General features: G+C 35.1%; 1 protein-coding gene across 1 annotated transcript in view; it reads right to left on the bottom strand.

Moving 5' to 3' along the window:
- Positions 1-23,059, bottom strand: part of LOC149083109 (monocarboxylate transporter 10-like) — a 134,003-nt gene that overhangs the window by 19,934 nt on the left and 91,010 nt on the right. Inside the window, exons 2-3 of the mRNA XM_089236248.1 lie at positions 5,063-5,396; positions 4,679-4,955 (exon numbers count right to left, since the gene is read on the bottom strand). Coding sequence (XP_089092374.1) covers positions 4,679-4,955; positions 5,063-5,396 — 611 coding nt within the window. The remainder of the gene's footprint in view (positions 1-4,678; positions 4,956-5,062; positions 5,397-23,059) is intronic.

A 23,059-nucleotide genomic window follows, 5' to 3' on the forward strand; every position in this document is an offset into this window, starting at 1 on the left:
CTTTTTGAACGACCCTATCCGTGATTGAACGCCTGAAATTGACCGTCTCGGGGTTTTACCACCACCACCACCACCACATCCCCGGTATACTTATGTACGAGTATATACGTACGTACACACGAATAAGCATATCCTTATCTGCAGCATTGTGTGTGCAAATACATATACGAGTATAAATATATAGACGCAGACATGTTGGTAGACGATAATAACCTATTCGTGCAATCTTTATGAATTATATCCTAAAATGTTTGAACCCTTTTTGTCTAGGGTCGTTAAACGTGATCGCGTGGAGTATTTCCTAAATCCGTAATAAGCGCCCTACCAAGAAGGGTGAAGTGAAATTAAATAGCTTTATATATGTTTTAGAATATTTATATTCTGTCTAGCACGTGTGTTTCCGAGTAAAATTTACGAGGCAATAATTTCGATGAATGATCACGGTAATTTGATGTGAAAATGTGTTCCGACGTATTTTTTAGACATCATTATCGATCGGTGATGTGTTATTGTGAATTCTTTTTCATTATATATCATCAAGTGCCCAAAACTCTTCTTTTTTTTTTATCAGATAATCATTTTTTCAACAAGTTCAAAAAGTATCTGAAATTCACGGATTACTATAAAAGCAAGACTGGACGACATCTCAGCAGACTTTTAAGTTTAACGTAATACCACGAAATGTTTATTTTGCTAAAAATAAAAAATAGATAGGATAGCAAAATACAGTGGAACTTCGGTTAACGAACTTAATGCGTTCCGACAACGTGCTCGTTTTCCGAATCGCTCGTTATTCGAATCAAACTTCCTCATAGGAAATAGTGGAAACTCGGAAAATTCGTTCCACAATTATTCATTCATTCAATAATGCAACACAATAATAATATAGCAAATAATGCTATAAAATATTAAAAAAGTAATGTCATAAATAAACATACAATACGATAATGTTTAAAAATTGACTTAACTCTAAATGACTAGCAAGAGGGAGACCACCGCTTAGGACGACATGCGCACTGCACTCAGCGTCTGTAAACTTATTCTTTTTGTGTGACTTTAAAAAGGATCCCTATGTATGATACTTGCTTTGCCACTTTTTTTTTTTTTTTGGTTTTTCGGAAATGGTAAATCGCATTATCCTTGGACAGATTTATAGTTCGCACTGATACAGCTTCATTTGAGGTGGGTCTTTTCTATAAAATTTTTGCACAGATTCCCACGCGTTATATACATTTCTTAATCTCATTTGATGTGAGGGATTCCTCATCTCTCTCTTTGTCTTCCTCAGACGACATCCCACGCAAAAGCTGTTGCTGTTGCGCAATGGAGAAACATCAATTCATCTGTGAATATGACCATGTTCCTCCACAAGTTCTTGAATGTCGGAGTCATGCACCTCCAGTTCCATGATCTTTTCGTTAGGTAATCTCTTCATAAATGGTGGCCCTTGTTCGTGAGCTAACCCCTCAAATTCACTTCCAATAATGCAATCAGCCCACAGTTTTCTCCAAGCGGAATTAAAATAAAAAAACTTGAAGCGCACATACGCATGATTACAATGCTACATCTGGTTTCGCAGGTTATATTAAACAGTCACGTTCGTACGGGTGTTCATTTTTTGAGTTAGGCACGTAGACCGAAGACTGTAGGGGAGAATATTACCCATAATTTTACAGCGCGTGCGTGGGAGAAAGCGAAAAACCATCAGCTCGGTTGTCACAACGTAGAAATAAATAAACACAGAGCAAAATCTTCGCTCTTAATGTGAATTATTGCTCGTTAATCGAATAAAAATTTGTTCAAAAATTTTCTCGTTTTTCGAGTTGCTCATTAACCGAAGTTCCATTGTACCCGTTTTGTACAACAAGATTAAAAATGACTAAGGATTAAAAAAACTGAATATGCTCGTTTTAGGTAAAGATGTTCATTTTAAATAAAAGGACAAAATTGCTCATCTCAGACTAAAAGAAGAAAAAGTGCATTTCAGATTAAAAGAAAAAGTGCATTTCAGATTAAAAGATAAAAGTTCTCATTTCAAATGAGTGGATGAAAATGCTCATTTCAAATTAGATGATAAAAATGCTCATTTCTGAAGGTAGAAGTTTTCAGCTCGGTTAGAAGATAGAAGTGCTCATTTTAGATAAAAAATTTTCCTTTCTAAAATAAAAAGTGCTCATCTAAGATTAAAAGATGAAGATAAAAAAAGAGCATTTCAGATTAAAAGATGAAAATGTAAAAAGAGTATTTGAGATTAAAAGATAAAAAATTCTCATTGCAGATTAGACGATAAAAATATCCATTTAAAATAAAAAGATAAAAGCTCTTAATATCAGATTAGAAGATGAGGATGAAAAAAGTGTTTTTCAGATTAAAAAATAAAAATTCTTGTCAGATCAAGAATCAAGAGATTGAAAAACTCATTTTAATTTCAAGATAGAAATAAAGATAAGAGTTCATTATAAATTTTAAAATAAAAATTCAGATAGAAATACTCATTTCAGACTGAACAATAAAAATGTCATTACAACTGGAAATATAAAATTGATATAAAATGCTCATTTCAGATTAAAAGACAACACTTGAAATTAAATACTCATTCCAGACAAAAAAATAAAAATTAAGATATGACATGTTCATTTTAGATTGAAATAAAAAAATAATGTTAAAAAATGATCATTTCAGATACACGGATAAATAGTGAAATGCTCATCACAGATTAAAAGATAGAAATGTTCGTTTAGATACAAGACTGATTAATTTAAAAATTAATTTCATTTAAAAAATTATGTAACTAAGAAAATTAATCAAAATTAAAATGCTCATTTTTGGTTGAAAGAAAAAAATTGAGATAAAAATTTAGTTTTGGATTAAAAGATAAAAACGAAGAGAAACACATATATGCTTATAGCCATGTTAAAAGATAAAAATTAAGAAGAAAGTGCTCATTATAAATCAATAGATGAGAAGGCTCATCGTTTTCCCCATAACGACATGCACTTCAATTGAACTGTATTCATTCACCTACTACGTAGATGAAATACCGCGATTGAAAGTATAACATAATACAATCATCGCTATTCTGAGAAGAATAAAAAAGACCCTCAATACGTTATGTACTACCATTAGTCGTGGAAAGTTATGCGTGAAACACGTCAGACTGAAATGGATGTTCAGACATACGGGTAATAACTAAGTGTGTGGCTTAACTGGCTACGGTACTCAAATCGTTTTTCCAATTTCCATTTCTTGTCCAATTTACCAAATAAATATACGGTGCTCTTGGTGAGAACGTATGGATGAGATGAAAACATCTTTCAAAATGTCGAGTTCTACGAACTTGTCCGCCATCTTTTTTTTCTTCCTCTTTTCCTCTCTTTCCAATAAGTCCGAGAGAAGTTTCGAACATTCATCATATACTGTGACAGTGAACTAATCAATTTCGTGGCCGGGTGACGTGAGAGGGCACCATGAAAAGCCCTAGCCATCCGAAATGCAATCTATATTACAGGACCACGACTCGAATGCATCATTCGAAATATGCTGAACACTACTTTCTCCGTTTCTGACTCTGTATTGGGCGTTATAATGTGTTCGTAGATACACATCAAAAAATAAATACATGAAACACCGTTAAAAGAGAAAATTCATGACTGTGATAGATGGTTCCTCGTGATTCAATTTCTTCGACGCATACGTAATAATGCAGTGCACGCCGCTTAATGTGATCACGTCGGGATTCGGGGGTTTATGATAATAATAACCGATTTATCCCTATATCCGAAAAAATTCCGGTCATAAGTACTATGACTCTTTATCCCGTTTGATCGAACAGGATGTATGAAAATGGAGAATCATTAGTTTTTTCCCCCCAAACAAGTGGTTTCAAAATGTTAAATCATGCCATTTTCATGTTGTTTTACATAAAACAAGAGATTTTCATTTCTTTTAAACTAAGATTCTTTAATTTTTAATTTTAATGTACTTGTTTTTTATAGACGGAAACAGCCAGTAGTTTTCATCGTAATATATTGGGGAACCTGCCATAATGAACACTTTTTGTCGAATACCGAATCGTCCTTGGTATTCTGTATAACAGATACTTTTCTTGAATTTCGTCAGTGGGCTCTTGTGCATTTTACTAGCTATCAACGGACGCTCCGAGTTGAACAAATTTTTCGGTCCCATAAGCGTCCGTTATCGAGAGGTTGCATTGTATATGGAAAGATGTCTAATTTTGCATAGGGAAGATTGTTATGGCATTGGGTAAGAACATCGTGGAAATGTAGGCTGTTATTCAGCGAGGAGACATTTTGAATCTTCAATACGGATTGGAATGAAGAGATCTCATTGATACCATTTATCAACATAGTACGTTTTGACTTGTCCACTGAGGCAAGGGGAGTGGGGAATACCGTGAGAAAGTTGTACATAGAGTCGATTAGGGCGATCAGAACAATGTGCCCGTGCTCGGGGCTCATTCTACCATATCGAGTTTAAGTCTGCTTAGAAGAAACAATAGCATATAAAATTTATGTTCACCTCTGTTTTAGCTCTACATATTGTTACGCTGCATGAGAAAAAAAATCCTGTCATTCGCAAATGCTGTCGGGTGTATGAAAAAAATATGTTATTTATTCGCATAATGATATATGATGTATTCGTTATTCTGCTTACTTACGAAATGGAAGAACGGTGCGTACAGTCCTAAGGAACAGAGACCAGAGGAAACCATCGTGACAACAATGGCACCACTCTGCAGTGTCGAGAAGTCGAAGAAAGGTGGTTTGTCCGATACGCCGGACTTGTCCTTTATCTTCTTCCTCTGGTTCTTCAGATGTAGGATGGCCCTACGCTGAGGGTGGTACAGAGAAGCCGATCTGTAGAATATACCGACGAAGAACGGAACGACTGCGATGCCTGTTACAGCGTGCAGGCCCAATCTCCATCCTAGTGCACTATTTTTAAACAAAAATGAGATTAATTAGGGATGATCCGATTAATCGATATGAACAACATACGATTTTCTATAAATTTGTTTTTAAAAAAAATTATTCTTCCTCACCCTATAACGTGATGTAATGCGTAGGAGAAGAGACCAACTCCGACACCAGTTCCAGACTGTATGATGACTTCGACGGTCTCTCTCTTTCTCTTGAAATACTGGCCGACCATCAGAGAGGACGTTTCTCGGGCCAGTCCCAGACCGACGGCCATCAGGAATCCGTAGCTGAAGAAAACTTGATGCAGCTGCGATGCGAACGACGTGAACAGGCAACCGAGCGCGGATGTCAAGCCGCCGAACACAGCCGTCAGCCGAGTGCTTTTCCTACGACAGAAAGCCACGATCAATGGAGACACGAACAGTCCCGTCGAGAAAGCCATCGAACCCAGCCACACTGTGAGAAAAAAAATAATATTAAGAAATATGTCATTTTTTTCATTGTTGCATCAAAGAGAACATTTATTTGCTGCAGAAAAAACATTCTAGCATTAGTGAATTGCACACATTGTCATTATTATTGCCCAATTTCTTAAATTTCGTTCAAAACCCATTTCTATTCGCGTCTGCCAAAAAAATAATTGTTGAACAATTTTAATCATTTTAAGATTTAAGATTTAATTTTTTAATTTCAACATTTAATTTTAATTTTTTGTTTTATCGAAAAAGCACTGTGTAAAGCTATTGATATTCAAACATCGTTCAAAAGCCACTGTTATTCAATCATTGCTTGGAAACTGATTTATTCAACCATTGTTTAGAGAATATTCTTATTCAACCATTGTTCAGAAGTCATTGTTATTCAACAATTGTTCAGAAGTCATTGTTATTCAACAATTGTTCAGAAGTCATTGTTATTCAACCATTGTTCAGAAGTCATTGTTATTCAACAATTGTTCAGAAGTCATTGTTATTCAACCATTGTTCAGAAGTCATTGTTATTCAACAATTGTTCAGAAGTCATTGTTATTCAACCATTGTTCAGAAGTCATTGTTGCTCAACCATTGTTCAGAATTCATTGTTGCTCAACCATTGTTCAGAAGTCATTGTTATTCAACCATTGTTCAGAAGTCATTGTTGCTCAACCATTGTTCAGAAATTGTTGTTATTCAAGCATTGTCTAGAAGCCGTTGTATTACTCAAGAATTGTTTAGATGCCATTGTTATTCAAGCATTCTTTAAAGAATGTTGTGTTGATCTGAAATTGTTGGAAAGCTTTTGTTATTTTTTTTTACAACGATCCTCACGTACTCCTAAGAGATTGGTATGATCAATTGATTGTTCCAGATCAATGGAGTACATATACATTTGTATGAATGAAGTGAATATTCAAGTATTGCTTAAGATCTTGCCTATAAGCAATTGTCATACAACCATTGTTACAAACCAACTGTTATTAAGTTTTGTTTAAAAATATTTATTAGCAGAGAACTGTTTAGAAACAATTGTTATTGAAGCATTTTTCAAAAGCAGTTGTGGTTGAACCATTGTTTAAAAGCAGTAGCTATATAAACGTTGTTTAAAAACAGTTGTTGTGCAAGCATTGTTTAGAAGCCACTGCTATTTTAGTACTTCAATCGTTAATTTTTGTTTAGGCATCTCGTCGAACATTCATTGTTATTTGGGCATTGCCTGGTATATCATTCATTCCAGCATTGTTTTGAATTCAATATTATTCAAGAGTTTTCTGAATTCATAATTTATTCAAGCACTGTTCAAAAGCTATTGTTTCGAGATTATTATTGTTAGTAATTCTCAATTGATTGCTGTTTAAAAAAATTCGCATTAGTTTTGATCATTTTTCCGGAAGCTATTACTTCAAACACCGCTCAAAATTAATTTTTGTACATGAGATTTTTTTTTTCATTGTTCAAAAGTCATTGTCATCTGTGCACGAATCAAAAGTCATTAATTTATAGGCATCGTTAAAGAATCCATTGTTTAAGTATTGTGAGAAAATCGCTGTTATTTGATCACTGCACGAAAGCAATCAAAAATTAAGAATCACTAATAAGTCATTGTTATTTCAGCATCGTTAAAAAGTCATCCCTACTTATGGATATTTATGCGTCAATCATTAATCAATAATAATACTAATTATCAACAGTTCAATCAATAATACTAATTATCAACAGTTCAATCAATAATACTAACTATCAACAGTTCAATCCGTCATTTTAATTATCAATAGTTAAATCGATTATATTAATTACCAACACTTGAATCGATTATATTAATTACCAACACTTGAATCGATTATATTAATTACCAACACTTGAATCGATTATATTAATTACCAACACTTGAATCGATTATATTAATTACCAACACTTGAATCGATTATATTAATTACCAACACTTGAATCGATTATATTAATTACCAACACTTGAATCGATTATATTAATTACCAACACTTGAATCGATAATATCAATTATCAATAATTAGCATTCTTCAGGAGTCATTATTTCGACAATGTTCAAAAGTTTTTCTTGTTTGAGAGTCAATCGAAATCCATTGTTTTGGATGTTCGAACGTGATTCAAAAGCCCGCATTGGATGATATCGGTTTTTAAAACAAAAGTGATCCGAAATGGATTCGTACGAGGTCGAGATTTATTTAAGAATGGAGCAAAAATTGAAACAAAATTATTATATAGCTAACCTCTGTGATTAACTGGGTACCCCTCAGTGCCATCTTAACTGCATCGTAGCCACACCTCCCCACCGGCAAGGTGATTTTCCTGTGGCTCTATTAACTGGCTAGAAATTGTTGCCGACCAAATTACATACATACTCTCAAAAATATTAACTGGATGTCCCTATTATTAGGCCTCTGCACTTGAGCCCCCCCCCCCCCAGGCCGTGTTCGGGTCACCCGGACCGGTCGATCCCATACCACAAAACGGTACCGTGTTTTCTGATTAGCGCTTCTTGAAAAACACTGCTGCATGAGTTGGCGTAGACTTTCACTGCCGGCGTCAAGTCGGAAACAAAGATTTACCGGGCTGTTTGGTTGTGATCTTCTAACGATTTCTGACGTTTCGCTGTGGTGGCATCTTCAGTGGTGAAAGTACTCCACAGTCCACCACAGCTGCGGGCGAAACGTCAGAAATAAAAGAGCATCGCCAAACAGCCCGGTAAGTCCTTGTTTTCAACTGCTAGGTGAGTTTTTTTTTTAATGAATTCAAGAATCTGTACTGTTATCTTTCGATTACCCTGCATATCAGAGTTTCTGAACCTTTTGAGGTCGTGGACCCCTGTAGTGAAGGGTAATTCACAGCGGACTCCCTCCTATAGTGAAAATCAATGCTCCGCGGACTGTGTTGCGAAGTTAAATTCTCAGAGCCACCCCCCCCCCAAAATCCAAAATGTATATTTATTAAGGTGCTTTCTATAATTCGCAAATCATAAAACAATTAAATAACAAATTATAATCAATTTCACACAGCACCTAAATGTATCATTTATGAAGTGGTGGCGCTGGGGTAAATGAAAATGATCATGTGGATCCCTTATAACAGTGTTTCTCAACCTTTCTGAAACCAAGTACCAGTAAAATGTCTGAAACAATTCGAAGTACCACTTGCGTCCCGTATTACGGGACATTTCTGTATTTTTAGTGGTTCTGAATTTCTTTTTATACATGTGTCCCGTTTTTTTCAATGATGTTTATTTAAATTTATAATGTTCACCAAAATATCGTTGATAAAAAGCGTTTTTATACCTTATGATAATTTTGGGCACAAATACAAACATTCATTTCACATTGTGAAGTTAAAGTGTTTTTCACCAATTTTAATTACAACAGGATATTTTGCTGATTCATGGCAAGGTTTTTAAAGGTCATAGGCGACGTCCCGTATTTTACAGTAATCGGGTCATTTGAATGTTTTTTCATCAAAGTTTTGTTTGCTGCGATTTGTGGCAACCTTTTATTTCCTCACCCTTCACCCCTTTCTGCAGTAATTAATAAATTTGTCGTAAATCGCATTTTGGGCTGCCAACTAGTAATATCCCGTATTCGGGATCGCAATTTCACGTTTTTTTTTGACAAGGTATCATGAAATTAAGGTATCATGTATGAAGGTACAATTTTTATTTGTGAATCAATAATGGATATTACTATTATATCAATTACAACAATTGATTAATTTTCTATCCAGTTAGAATTGAATTATCAAGTCGGCCTGCTGCTCACCTACCATCGTCGCGGACCATAGGTTGAAAAACGCTGCTGTATCTTGAGGATTTTTCTGGACTTAGATCTATTTTCTGGATACATGCTGAGGAACTAACATATACATATGCTGTGAACTCAGAAGGAAAAGTTATCTGGCCTCCACCGAGACTCGAACGCAGGCTCTTTTGCAAACCTGGAAAACATGCTACCATCTACACCAGTGGAAACACGACCCTGTCTTCCTTATTTCACGCGCTGTGGCGTAAGACGTTGCAGTAAAGGCATTAGTAGCCTCTCTTAACTCCGCAGATGGCCCCCAGGTCGGACGGGAGAGAGAGAGATAGACGCTTCTTCTCTCAGCCCAAAAACATTTCAAGTAATAAACAGACATTTTCTGTAAGGTCGTGTCTCCAGTGTTGTAAATGATAGCATATTTGCCCGGTTTGCGAGAGGGCCTGGGTTCGACTCCCGGTGGAGACCAGATGACTAGTTTTTCCGAGTTCCTTTCCTCTAACGTCCCGAAAATGTCTGTTTCCTTGATATATTGAGCTGAAATAAAAGCGTCTATCTCTCAGTACTGTATATTGTTCATAACAGCTTCACTTGGCTGTTCACATCAAAACACATTCATTCAACGGCAAAAAATGTAATCTATTAATGTTAAGTCCTATTTTGGCATTGAAAATTTTGTTCATAATAATTACCTATAACTATTATTATTATTTTTTAATGTATTATCAACCTACTCACCGTGATTTTTTCCCCATTCCTTTGATGTGTCGGTATTATTATTATTTTCCCACGAATTATAGACCTATTCATCCTTTCATTTTTATTGAATAGGAGTCTCTACTGCCGTTGAGTGCTCGGAAGACGTGGCAGCTTCTTCCTCAAAACACTTGCGGAGATAAAGAAAACCACAAAATTAAAGGGGGTCTTGTCACCGATCTCGTTCGAAATGAGACGATAATTGTTTTTGATACTCTGTTTCGAAAATGTTGCTAATAAACATTCTTATTGAGATCTTTGGCTTCTCCGTGGGCCTTCGTTCGCCTATTCAATCCATTCGATCCAAGCTGTCATTCAAAAGAAGATAGGAAAATTGAATGGGACGAAAAACAATTTGCGTGCTTCTCTTTCTTGTTGGCGCATGCACTTCATAAATAATAATAATAATAAAGAACCGTGAAAATCAATGCATGTTATGCCTAATTGACGATGATGATTTTTTTTTCCTTTTCTAATCCTCTGTATAGTGAAATAATGCTAATTACCAGGAGAAAACTTCTGACACGTGATGATTGATTATAGGGCTTCACATGTAGAGTCTCAAGAGCCTCCCCCCCCCTCTCTCTTTTTAAGAACTTGCGTCCTCCGAAATACACTTGTTACAATGGCAGGAAAAAAAGCCAAATGAAATTATTAGTTATTATCGAACTTTGACGACTTTAGGTTCGACATTCGTTACCAATATCCGCCAGTATTTTAAGATTGCGTGACTGAAACTGTTGATTGGTTTTTTTTTCTTTTCAATTAGATCATGGACTGTGAACTTATTATTTATTAAAGTTCTTTCAAATCCATTTCAACAAAATAAGAATCAACGGAATCATCTAACTGTCGTGCTTTTGAAAGCAATGTTCATAAATAGACGAGAATGTTAAAAGAAGGCCGTGAGAAAATGTGAATTGTGGCACATACACACGCGTAAGAGCATCAGCTATTACGGACGGCACGTAACCAATTCGTTAGAAATTTCCTAGAAGAATGTTTACGAGATGCAAATTCAGTCAAGTAATAATAGTATTCCTATGAACCCTGAAAAAAAGGAAAGAAAAAAACATGTCTCGGTAGAAATTTCTAAAAACTCTGCTATTGTTTTAAATTCTATGTTTCTTGATCAACATTCAGGACAGTTATCCACATATGAATTTTGGAAATATTCTGTTTTGAAATAAAATTTGTGAAAATATTACCTTTTGATTGATATTTGAGCTGATCCAAATCTGAAAAAATAGAAATTTCTACGTCCCCTGTTGATTTCAGAAGGTTTCAACTATTCCAGGAAGGTACCTTTACATCCCTTTCGTCATTAACGTAAGACACACTATCATTCTACAGGGGAACTTTCCATAACGGGCACAATTGTGAATTACATCGGCGGTACTTAATGTATCATAAACAGACACTTCTCGTTAGATGGCAAACTTTTCGGTCCCGTGGGTGTCCGTTATCGAGATATGAAAAATATCGAACATTATGAAAAAGGTGAATATGTTCCCCTTTTGTTAGAAACGACTAACTTTATATTGTGATTTATAACAAAAATATTCCCGTTTGAATAATCCTTGTTGCATAATCCGAAAGAGCTCATCCCAGAGATTCATAAACCGTTAAAAAGTGCATTTCGGAAAAAAGGGAAAAATGTTCCCTTTTGAAAATAAGCTCCTCATTTATCGTTAGGGAAAGCAGACAGAAATTTGATGAATAAGCTTTACTCAAATTCTAAAAATTTCTTGGAGGAACATCATAGTAATAAAAGCAGAAACACTAAAAATATGTTTTAAATCCGAGATCATTGCATTTCGTTAATATTAAAATAAGGTTAAACGACGTCCTCGTCCATGAGAATACGTCTTCATATTTTATGTCATTCTGAGCGTTTTTCTAAATTTCTCCCTTTTGTCCTCATTTTTTGGTCTTTTCTGGTTTCCTTTATTGAAAGAAAACTTGCACGTAAAGCAAACACTCTCCATCAGTGGGTATTGGTTTGTTTGGTCTTTTTTCCATACATATTTACATTTACACTCTTTGAGGAAACCCATTGCTGTACTTGCCCTCCATTAAAATGTAACCTCTTTCCAAAGAAGAAAAGAAATACAGTGTATACGTATTAAAAGTGTATGTGTTTCTGTTAGAATGGAATTGTTGCCGTTTTTCCGATGAAAGCAATTGTTACAGAGGTTTCATCTGTTGTCAAAATATGTAAGTGTCATTGCCAAGAGTTCGCGCTCATGTGTCATCGTTTCCATAAGCTTTCTGAATCTGGTAGCACGGAAAAAATAAAAATAGCAGTTCCTGTTTTGATGGGAAAACTATTGTGGTTTTTAAGCATATTCGCGCCATCTGTTGCGAACAGACATAAGTGAGTCGTTAATCAGGAGACAAAAGCATGCGTCCTCATTTTGTAGTTTCTGAATCTGTTAACGCTAGTTTCATTAGCAATATTCTTGAAGGGAATCCACCGGGGCCCAATAATGTTTGATGTTATATCCGAGGTTTCGTAACAACAGATTTTATGACGAATTTGGCAATATACTTACATTTTTTTGAAAACTTATTGTATCTCTTTAGAAACACTTATGTCATCCCGAAAACAAATCGATATTTTTCCCATGCTTCTTCTCTCACATAAGGCATGTGATTATCGATTCCGTTCTGAGATTCCTAGCGTTTTTTGACAGTGATTTCTCTGTCTCTCGACACAAAGAAAAATAACTCAATGACATTTATTTCTTTTCCAGTACCTTGACTAATATTAATAATAGCGATAATTTGTATAGGTTGGCAAAAAATAAATAAATAAATGATTTTCCGTTGAATCGTTGTCCATGATTAATGATGCTTCTAAAAATAATAATAATAATAAATCGCTACCAAGTAATCAGAAAGAGGGATATTGGTGAAATGTCGTTTCTTCGATACATTACATTCGGGGAGAGAGAAGAAAAATCAAAGTAGTTGTAGAAAGAGGGCGAGAATTTTCGTTATTTCGTGGGGGGGGGTTTCGAACTGCGCTTGAGAAAGTTGCGCTTACTGCACAAAATCTAAGAATAATATGTTGTTCCCCGTGCACCTCATATTTTAGTTCCCAATAGCTCCGCAACATTAGTTGTTGTCGCTCTCTGGCAAAATTGGAGGAGCTATTACAATAAATTTCCTTCGTGTGGAGTGGGTGGTTCCTCTTGTTTGTGCGTATATGTGCGCCGATCCCTTCACCTCTACTTCTCTTTATAAAGCCTGTCGTCTTTCAGACAAAGTTATAGCTGCACAGTCTGGCAATCATTGGATAGACGTGTGGGCGTTTACGAGTTCAATAAAATGAAATGCTCAGTTCTTCGTTATTAAGAACAACAAAAAATAATTCCCCCCCCCCCCACATGCATCAAAAAGCCTTTTTTTCTCTCTGTTCGCGATGTCTTTTAGGAGATGAATTATCACTATAATGCGTCGTAAAATATATGTGGGAACGGGGGTTACTCTTCGGGAAAATCCATCATCTATATTTCTCATTGTGGTTTTTGTAGCAGTATTTTTGAACCGCTGATCCACGTATCGGTGCCGGTCAGTGAGAATTTCCTGCCGTTCCGTTTAACTGCTATATGATTTTAAATTTGATGAATGCAATACAGTCTAAGAACTGTTCTTGTAATTTGTACCAGTCCAAAAACTATTTCCATCCTACACGTATTTTTGCCAGTCCACAAATTATTTCTCCTATTTATGTATTTTTTGTCGGTTCGCAATTCATTTCTCCTATTTATCTATTTTATTGCCAGTATACGCCAATTATTCTTACTATTAATATTTGTGCAGTGCACAAATTTTTCTTTCCATTTATTTATTTTATTGCCTGTCTGAGAGTTATTTTATTCCTATTTATAAATAAATTGCTGTTCCGAACCAATGTGTTGTATGTCGTACAACACATTGGTGTACTTAAAGCTTCTTGCCCAAAACTAATCTCCTGTTTCAATGCAAGGCATGTTAAGATGTTGACAAACTATATGACGTCCAACAGTAGCGAAAAGACCAGCTTGTCCCAATGAAATAATGAGGTATATTTTAGGGTTGCCGATTTAGATCTTCCTGGAGTAAGGAATGATATAGCTTGTCGTTCAAAGATAATTCTTCATTCTGTTTCAAAAATGACAATTACTGATTGAGATTATGGAGACGCATTAAGAATCCAGATGATCCGACACTGTTGAAGGTCATACAATTCGTCAAAGTGGCAGTATGGTTGGACTGCCATCAGCATTAGTGGCAGATCCTTTCTTGAGCTATTAACAAAGTTTCATAAATTTGTGTTGTGGTCATATTTTGTACCATTCGTATATACAAATGCGCATTCCCCTTCACGTGCGTCAGAAATAAAATGCTGGAATGAGTTTGCGTCTTTTTTGTGTAAATTATTGGCGCTTTATTAGTGTAGTTCATATTAACGTTCAACTTCAATGTGTGCGAAAAAGGAAATTTTTCTATCTCAGTAAGGATTATAATGAAGTTCATTGCCCTGAAAATGATTCATGGCCTTAAAATTATGAAATTCATGGCCTTAAAATTATGAAATTCATGGCCTTAATATGATGAAATTCATGGCCTTAATATGATGAAATTCATGGTCTTGAAATGATGAAATTCATGGTCTTAAAATGATGAAATTCATGGCCTTAAAATGATGAAATTCATGGCCTTAAAATGACGAAATTTCTTGCCCTGAAAATGACGAAATTTCTTGCCCTGAAAATGATGAAATTCATTGTCTTAAAAATGATGAAATTCATTGTCTTAAAAATGATGAAATTCATTGTCTTAAAAATGATGAAATTCATTGTCTTAAAAATGATGAAATTCATTGTCTTAAAAATGATGAAATTCATTGTCTTAAAAATGATGAAATTCATTGTCTTAAAAATGATGAAATTCATTGTCTTAAAAATGATGAAATTCATTGTCTTAAAAATGATGAAATTCATTGTCTTAAAAATGATGAAATTCATTGTCTTAAAAATGATGAAATTCATTGTCTTAAAAATGATAAAACTCGTTTCATTAAAAGTATTTAAATTTATTGCCTTAAAAAATGATGTTCTTCGCCTCAAAAGTGATCAAATTTACTGCCTTGATAATGGTGAAATATATTTTCTTAATACTGGGGAAATTCAATGCCATAAAAATGAAAAGATTTATTGCGTTAAAAATGATGAATTATGGCAAAATGAATGCGTCATAAATTCATTATAAGAAGAGTTGCTGTTTAATGGCTTTCATGTATTTTCTGAAGCCCTGAGTTCCCCCAAAGCAGATTGATCAAAGTTTTATTTCTATTATAGACATGAAAGTGAAAACCAGGAAAAACTCGCTACAAAAAGAGAAATACATTTTTTTTTCTCCTCCGAAATAGCAGTATCGACATCAAATGTATTTTTGAATGGGTGGGTTTTTTTCCCGCGTGATCACATTGTGTGAGGAATAAAACCATTTGAGAGATCGATTCGGTCAAGTTGAAAGAACGTAAACCGCCAATTCTCCCAGCCACTAGACGACGACTTTTAGCGACAATTGAAAGCACACTGCCGTCGTTCACATCGACCATTTGCCTTTCCATAGACAAAAGACAGAGTCGTTCACTCACTTCCAAAAGTAGTTCCTTAGCCATGACAAACGAGTTGCCTTCTCTTGCACATACACTCGCAGAGCTTCTTTCTCTAGCCTTTTGTTATGTAACATAATAAGGAATACGAAGGGGATGGTCAGATAATCGATATCATGTACACGTTATCAAACTCACACAGATGAGATGAAAGATTAAACGAAACGTGAAACTCTTCTGTGACCGCCACTATTTGAGACCTTAAAAATGAAATAAAAGTAAAAGTTATCCACTCGCTATTTTATTTTTTCTTCTTCCTATTTTCGAAAATAAAATAATTTTAGGATTATTTTAACCCTTTGAGCGATTTTTAAAATTTCACTGATCCACATTATAACTGCCACTGCGGAAATTAAGTTAAGTTAACTCTGTGCAAAATGCCACATCTCTTTCGAAGAAGAATATTTTTTCTGATTTCGTGCAGCGCCGATAGTGTTTCTCCTTCCATAAAAGATAAACAGAGAGGAGAAATAATCTGGCTTTTTCTATTATTTGTTCTGTACGAATATTCCTATAGTACCTCGAAGTGAAAGGAAAAAAACACAGACTCTCTCTCTCCCCCCTTCTGTTGCCAAACTTCGAACAAAAGCTGTCTCCATGTACTGGCAATTGACCCGACTGGTTGGGAAAAGGATGGAAAACATGTTTAACTGTAAAAAAAAATCACAACACAGTAGCTTGTCGAAATAAAAGGGTTTCCTTGGTGACGAGATAGCTCATTATTGCCGAAATAAAAGGCATCAAGTTAGGCGAAATATCTCGTCAATGCCGCAGTAAGGGTTAATGAATTTTTTACTTTTATGTGATAATAAATTTTATTCTTGAATATTTGATCAGTGAGAGAAACACTGATTCCTCAGCAAAAGTTGTGATCATGTCTTTTTTTTTCCTTCAATTCAATGACCGTTGTAAGTCAATGCGTTCTGTCGTGTGTGATCCGCGCTGAGCTTAAGCATTTCGCAGCACAGTGCGAAAAGCAATTTTGCGTCCTTATGCAACAACTGCATAGCATGACTCTTCCAACTGAAACGCCGACAGAACTTTTGCCTGTAGAGATTATGGGAATTCACGTTATATATTTCTAAATTTTTTTTTTTGAACTAACAATTTACTAAAAAATTCTGTTGTTTAGGGTTTCCTCCAAGTTCTGATTGGAAAGCCGGTCAAAAAATCAAAGATATTTATTCCAGTATAAAAATAGTTATGAGTATATTATATCGGATATGATATCAGTACAATTAGAAACAAACGATACATTGTAGTAATAGAAGAAGAGAGTGAATAGTTATCGGTAAACGATTCATCACATGGAGTACAATTTAAGCTAAGAAAATATGAATAATAAAGCCAGGCATTCAAATCAAAGTTCAGTTACAAGAATATTTCAAAAAAACAGCTAAAAGAGAAGTGGAAAATTCTGAAATATTTCTTCCTCTAAATACAATTGCACGTATTTTCACTGCTCAATACTATTTTGTCACTTTTATAGTGTGATTGATCAGTTAAACCCTTTATCTACCGCATTATAAAAGAAATGAAATAAGTAATTATGATACTAAATGAAAATAAAATAAGAAATAATGGTAATAAATTGAAATGAAATGAGTAATTCAATAGTAATAATGAACAATTATCGTGCAAATTGCTCAGTTCATTTTAGTTCTAATTACAGACAAAAAAATACAGTGAAACACCCATATAACGATACTCAAGGAAGTGGCGAAGCGTATCGTTATACTGGTGATGGGACACATTAACTCTGTGAAAAGTACATCGGACCAGAGAGTAATATCATTGTATAGATGATTACCAATTACCGTTATAGAGGGTATTGTTATACGGGTGAATTTGGAGAAAGAACATCTTTATATGAGGGTGAAACGGTTTATCTGCATTTAATGATGTTTTTTCCCAATTCTCCTCTCTTTTCGAATTCGATTATCTCAGTGAATATTGCACTTAGCAACGTGGGATTTTTTTAGTTGACATCAGGAGAGACAGAGCAACAACTTTCTAATTGGGTTCTTGAAAACAGGGTGTCCGTATAAGAAAAGTTAACATTTTTATTTTAATAATCACACAATCCCTTGCAACATGAATGACATATCTGTGTACTACACGTTATTTGGATACTTTTTCTAATTGAAAATATACCTCTAGGCTCAACGGTTCGCCAGTAAAATGCCACACGCCCTGTTGCCTATGCATCCTGAACATGATCTTCACTGTCATCAGTGCATGACAAATAATAGTTTGTCATGTATGAACTGGTATCATGTTAGATTATTATCTTACCTGATACTTTAAAGTACCATTGGTAAATAAAGGGTAAAAGATGTATTTTTTCAATCGGAAATAATATTTCTTTATTTCATTATAACATGATTTTTTGTATCAAATGGTGAGTGTACTAATCACCTGATTGACCTTCACACCTTAGAAGAGGAGAGAAAACTTTCAAATTACAAGCGAGGAACAACACACATTAATTTGAAAAAGTAGGGAAAAAAATGTAAAAACTACAGGAAAATGAAAAATAAATACAGCAATAAATGAAATAAAATTCCAAGGAAGAAAAAAAATTAATTGCTTCTGGGAACGCTAGTTTCAGATAAAGTAGTTGCGGTAACAGCTGTGTGCAAATCGACCACGTATTTAGAATTTAAAAGAAATGCATGAGGCGGTGTCGTTTTTGTAAGAAAACCGTGACGATATTTTAACTGTTAGATAATCGAAAGACAAATCAAGAATTTGAACCAATTTAATAATTAAAATAATTTTTTTATTAATTTGAATCCATTTTTTTTATTAATTTGAATATATTATTTTATTAAATTTGCGGAATATAAAAGAAACTAAATTTCTTTTATATTATGCATTTTTTTTTATAAAAACAATCCCCATTATTCCCTGCGTATAATCAGCAGAGGTAAAATTTACTACTTTCGGAAAAAAATGTCATCGCACGTAATCGATATAAATATGCGAATTGCATTATTCAATAAACCTTAAGGAATAAAAGGAATTGTTCAGCGCGTTTTGCTGGAGAAAATAATTTTTTTCTTATCGATTTCAAAACATCTTCAACTCTATCCCACCTCTCAGGGAGAAAAAAACTCCAGATAAATTCAGGTTTTTACTTGTTTGTATTATTTCAGTATTTTTTTTTCTTTTTAGTAATTATGAACTTATTTGTATTTAGCTGCTTTTCTTTTCGGGAATTTCCACATGCGTTTTGTGCATTTCATGCCCAGTGTAAGTGCAGACATGTCTTCTAGGGTTGTACGTAAATAAATAATGCAAAAACTGCCTTTAAGAAATTTAGATATTTTTTAACGTATAATTGACGGATTATAAGCAGGAAAGTACGGTATTAATCTCGTGCAAGAGTATTTAGTACCTCATGTTCATAACCTAGCATTTTCTCAACAAAAAAAATCTAAATCTTTGGTGTAAGTACAGAGTGATATTATAATTGAAGTTTTTTTAACACCAGGTGAATAAGTGGCAGTTTTTATTGAAGTTTTTTCTCTTTTTCATGGTCCAAATAGCGTATATACCAAGTTTCGATGGAATACCTCCATCAGAACGGTGCTTCATAGGTCTGAGAAGTGTCACTATATTGACAGGCGCTGCATAAGCCTGAGCAATGTCAGTATACGGAAACTACTGAGACCCATGTAGCGCCCGTTCTGGTCGACGTATTCCATTGAAACTTGGTATATACGTTATATGGGCCATGGAAAAAAGAAAAATTCAATAAAAAAACAATCACTTTTTCACCTGGTGGTCAAAAATTTAACCTTTTTTTGGCTGTATATATATTCGGATTATTGGTTTGTTTTTAATAAAAAAACCACTCAGAGTACGGGAACTTTAATTATAACCCCCCTGTATATTATTTTCCAAGCCTTTTCTTGGCCAGTTGAAGAACGGTAAGATACACTATAGAATAAATTTCAGTAGAATCGATATATCGATGAATTCATGAATCTCATAATGGGAATAATAAATAAATAAATAATCCTCCCTGCAGCAGCAGCAAATGGTGAATCACGATGTAATTACACGAGGCAGGACGTCAGGAACACGCCTATTAATTTAACTCGCTAATCTACGCTTTTGGAAGGCTCATTAACACAGATTTGTCATTATTCAGTCATGGAAGGGGGGGGGGAATACCAAAAAGGAAGATATTCGTGTTGACACAAACGACCCCCCGAATTGTCACTTCATTTCCCAGACCATCAATTAAAGAGTTAAGTGTCGAACGACGACGATGATATATATTTATTATTTTTTTCTTATTTGAATATCGAGAGATTATAGAACCATAAAAAAAAAGGCAATTTTCTTGACTAATGAGAACGATTTTCATTCGCTACGACATGATTTTTCGCTTTCTTGAAGCTCATAATATGAGATTTTGTTTTTGTAATGAGAGGATCAAAGTCACGTCGTTGTCTTTTATATGTTTGTTCTATGCAGTCTGTATGATGGATTACTTCGCGGACTTACGGTGCTCAAGTCTTCGAGAGTGCGAGCCATTTAAAGGGATGAAAAGGTGTCGAGGGCCACTCAAATGTTCTGGAGCTAACTTAAGTGCACTTGAACTATGTCGCGGATCACTTAAGGGCCTGTAACCATGTCGCGGGTCAAAGTACTCTGGAACTGTGTGGTGGGTCACAAGTGCTCTGGAACTGTGTGGTGGGTCACAAGTGCTCTGGAACTGTGTGGTGGGTCACAAGTGCTCTGGAACTGTGTGGTGGGTCACAAGTGCTCTGGAACTGTGTGGTGGGTCACAAGTGCTCTGGAACTATGTCGCGAATTACTTAAATGCTCTGGAACTGTGTCGCGGGGTCACTCAAGTGATCTATGAATTTTCCGCGGGCCGCTTGAGTGATCTCGAAATGTGCCGCTGTTCGCTTAAGAGATGTGGAACATCACCGCGAGTCACTTGAGTGAGCTATAAATATGCTCTTAGTTCATTTTTATAAAATTAGGTTTGGGGTCGCGAACCATATTTGATGACCAAGAGAATGGGGGGGGGGGAGGGAACCAGGTTATTGAGCGATCAAAAGAGTGATCTAGTGTTCGTACAAGCATGTGAATGGCCAAAATAGTTACCAAGAGAGTGTAGGATCAGGCCAGTGAGTGACCAAAACATTGCGAATGCATGTGAGTGACAAAAAGAGGGACTTAGAAAAACAAGTATGGTGCTAAGCAGGATATAACCTAGAGCGGTGTTTTAACTATTTTCGGACACTTTCGACCAAAAAGTGTTATTAAAGTTCACTTCAGCACCATTTTATAGAAGAGAGCTATCTAATGTACTCAGATACCTAAATGCATTTTATGGTGGTACCACGAACGCCAATTCCGAATCGATGCCAACAACAGAGTAAATTTTGTGTCGACTGATGATAATGCTGCTACCTCTCGAATTAACGGTAACCTATCTACAACGATATATTTTCTTGGTCGGCAGAGTATATAAAAGTTTCACTGTATATGGCATAAAGTTGTTAGAAAGATACCAGAGACGCACCACGACAATAGAAGAAGACTGTGTCAGAAAGTGACATAAGCATTTGTTTTATTCATCAGTGGAAATAAGTAATATGAAAATATGAAAACTGCCCTACTCTTTTTTATAAGTGTATCATAAAACCTTCCATGAAGATCCTATTTTTAGACAAGTTTATATGATTTTGGTTGGAAAACCCGTCGCTCAATTTTAGTCATTTTCAAGCAGCTACACGGTGACCATCAAAAAAAGATGTGACCTCAGAGAATCGAATTATAGGCAAAACCTATGTATCAGGCTTTTCACGAGAGATTCATTGAAAATATAAAAAAAACCCTTGTGAGATTAAAATGGATAGGGAAAGGGATGCATCGGAAAAACGGATGCCAAAAAAATGCAGAAAAGTGTCGACCTAATCTATCAATGACATTTCATCGCCTCTGCTAGCAAATACGAAAAAATAAAATAAAATAAAGGCATTTTTCTGGCACAAAATCTTCTTCTCTGTGCGAATAGATGTGAATGGCTACTTCACTTAAAGAGTTCATCACTGCCTTGGTGACGGCTTCCAGAAACTTGTCAGCGATCCAGTCGGTGCCTCCGTTTTCGCATCACTCCTTGCCACAGCGTCGCTATCTCTGCACATTCCCCCAACATGTGCTAAGAAATTCCAACTGATTAGGAACAAGCTTTCCTTAATTTATTCCAAGATTTATGATCGAGTTATTTATATTTCAGAATGAAGTATAATAATTAATCGATCGAGGCATGAAAGAAACGTTTCCGTTTTTCGGAATCGGTCCAGACATCTGTTTCCATTATGAAGGAGGTTTGCGGTGTTTCGTCTCAAGCGGCAACTTTTGCCAGTATTTCCTGCTGTTACTGAAGATCACATCACATACACTACACGGGCAAAACAAATTTGACCCATTCGGCAGAGAACATTCTTCATAAGTTTCGGCCCTGGGCAAACATGAATTTTCGTCCCTCCCCCCCACTTTTATATAACGTGAAACTCGACAGTAACGACACCGTAGCACACAGTAACATCAATAATTGAGAATCCTGGCCGATTCCTGTTGAGGATATTGAACCTTACTTAAACGTCGATAAAACCGCAACGACCTCGGATATAACGACACTTCTTCTACACGTCTGTTTCAGTTTTCTCACGGCGTTTTCCCCAAAAAATGACTAAAACTCTAGAGCTTATAACATTGAGGAAATATGTTTTAGTCTGTTATTCTATTAAAATACCTAACGATAAACTTGTTTAACACATCAACTGGTTGAATGAGATTACCTGCAAAATGGGATACATACCCGTATTATAAAATATAATTTTGCCCGATTAATAAAAATGTCCCGTTTTTTCAAAGAAGCTTAATTAATTTCACAATATTCACTGAAATTGGGGATGGTGATCATTTTAATACGACTATAAATATTACTCTCATATATTTGTAAATTTTTTTTCACGACATACATTTTATTTCAATGCAAACTTGCTGTAGCACTTCATTTCCCGCTTCACGCAATAATTGGCAATTTCGCTGACATTCAGCAACATTTTTGGTGAGAGTCGGCAATGTCTCGTATTTGTGATCCAGATTCCCCGTATTTTTCTCAAAATATAATCATCCTAATCATAATTTAAATACCTTTATTCATGGTATTTGATTGTATTTTTTTGTATGAATGAACACTTTATATGAATACTTTATGCATAGTATTGATTGACTGCTTAAAAGGTTTTGAAAGCGTCAATCTCGGTTGTAACGACAAAATCATTTCAATGTCAGTATAATCGAGTTTGAGTGTATAGCGTTCTGTGGGACATGGTTGCAGAGTGTTATTATGTGCATTTATGCACAATTGAATATTTTAAAACAAATTCTGAAGTATGCTATAGCAC

The sequence above is a fragment of the Pholcus phalangioides genome, unplaced genomic scaffold (assembly GCF_987345545.1).
Source record: "Pholcus phalangioides strain wild (caught in Gottingen) unplaced genomic scaffold, Ppha-v1.0 ptg000009l_1, whole genome shotgun sequence".
Classification (NCBI taxonomy): Eukaryota; Metazoa; Arthropoda; class Arachnida; order Araneae; family Pholcidae; genus Pholcus; species Pholcus phalangioides.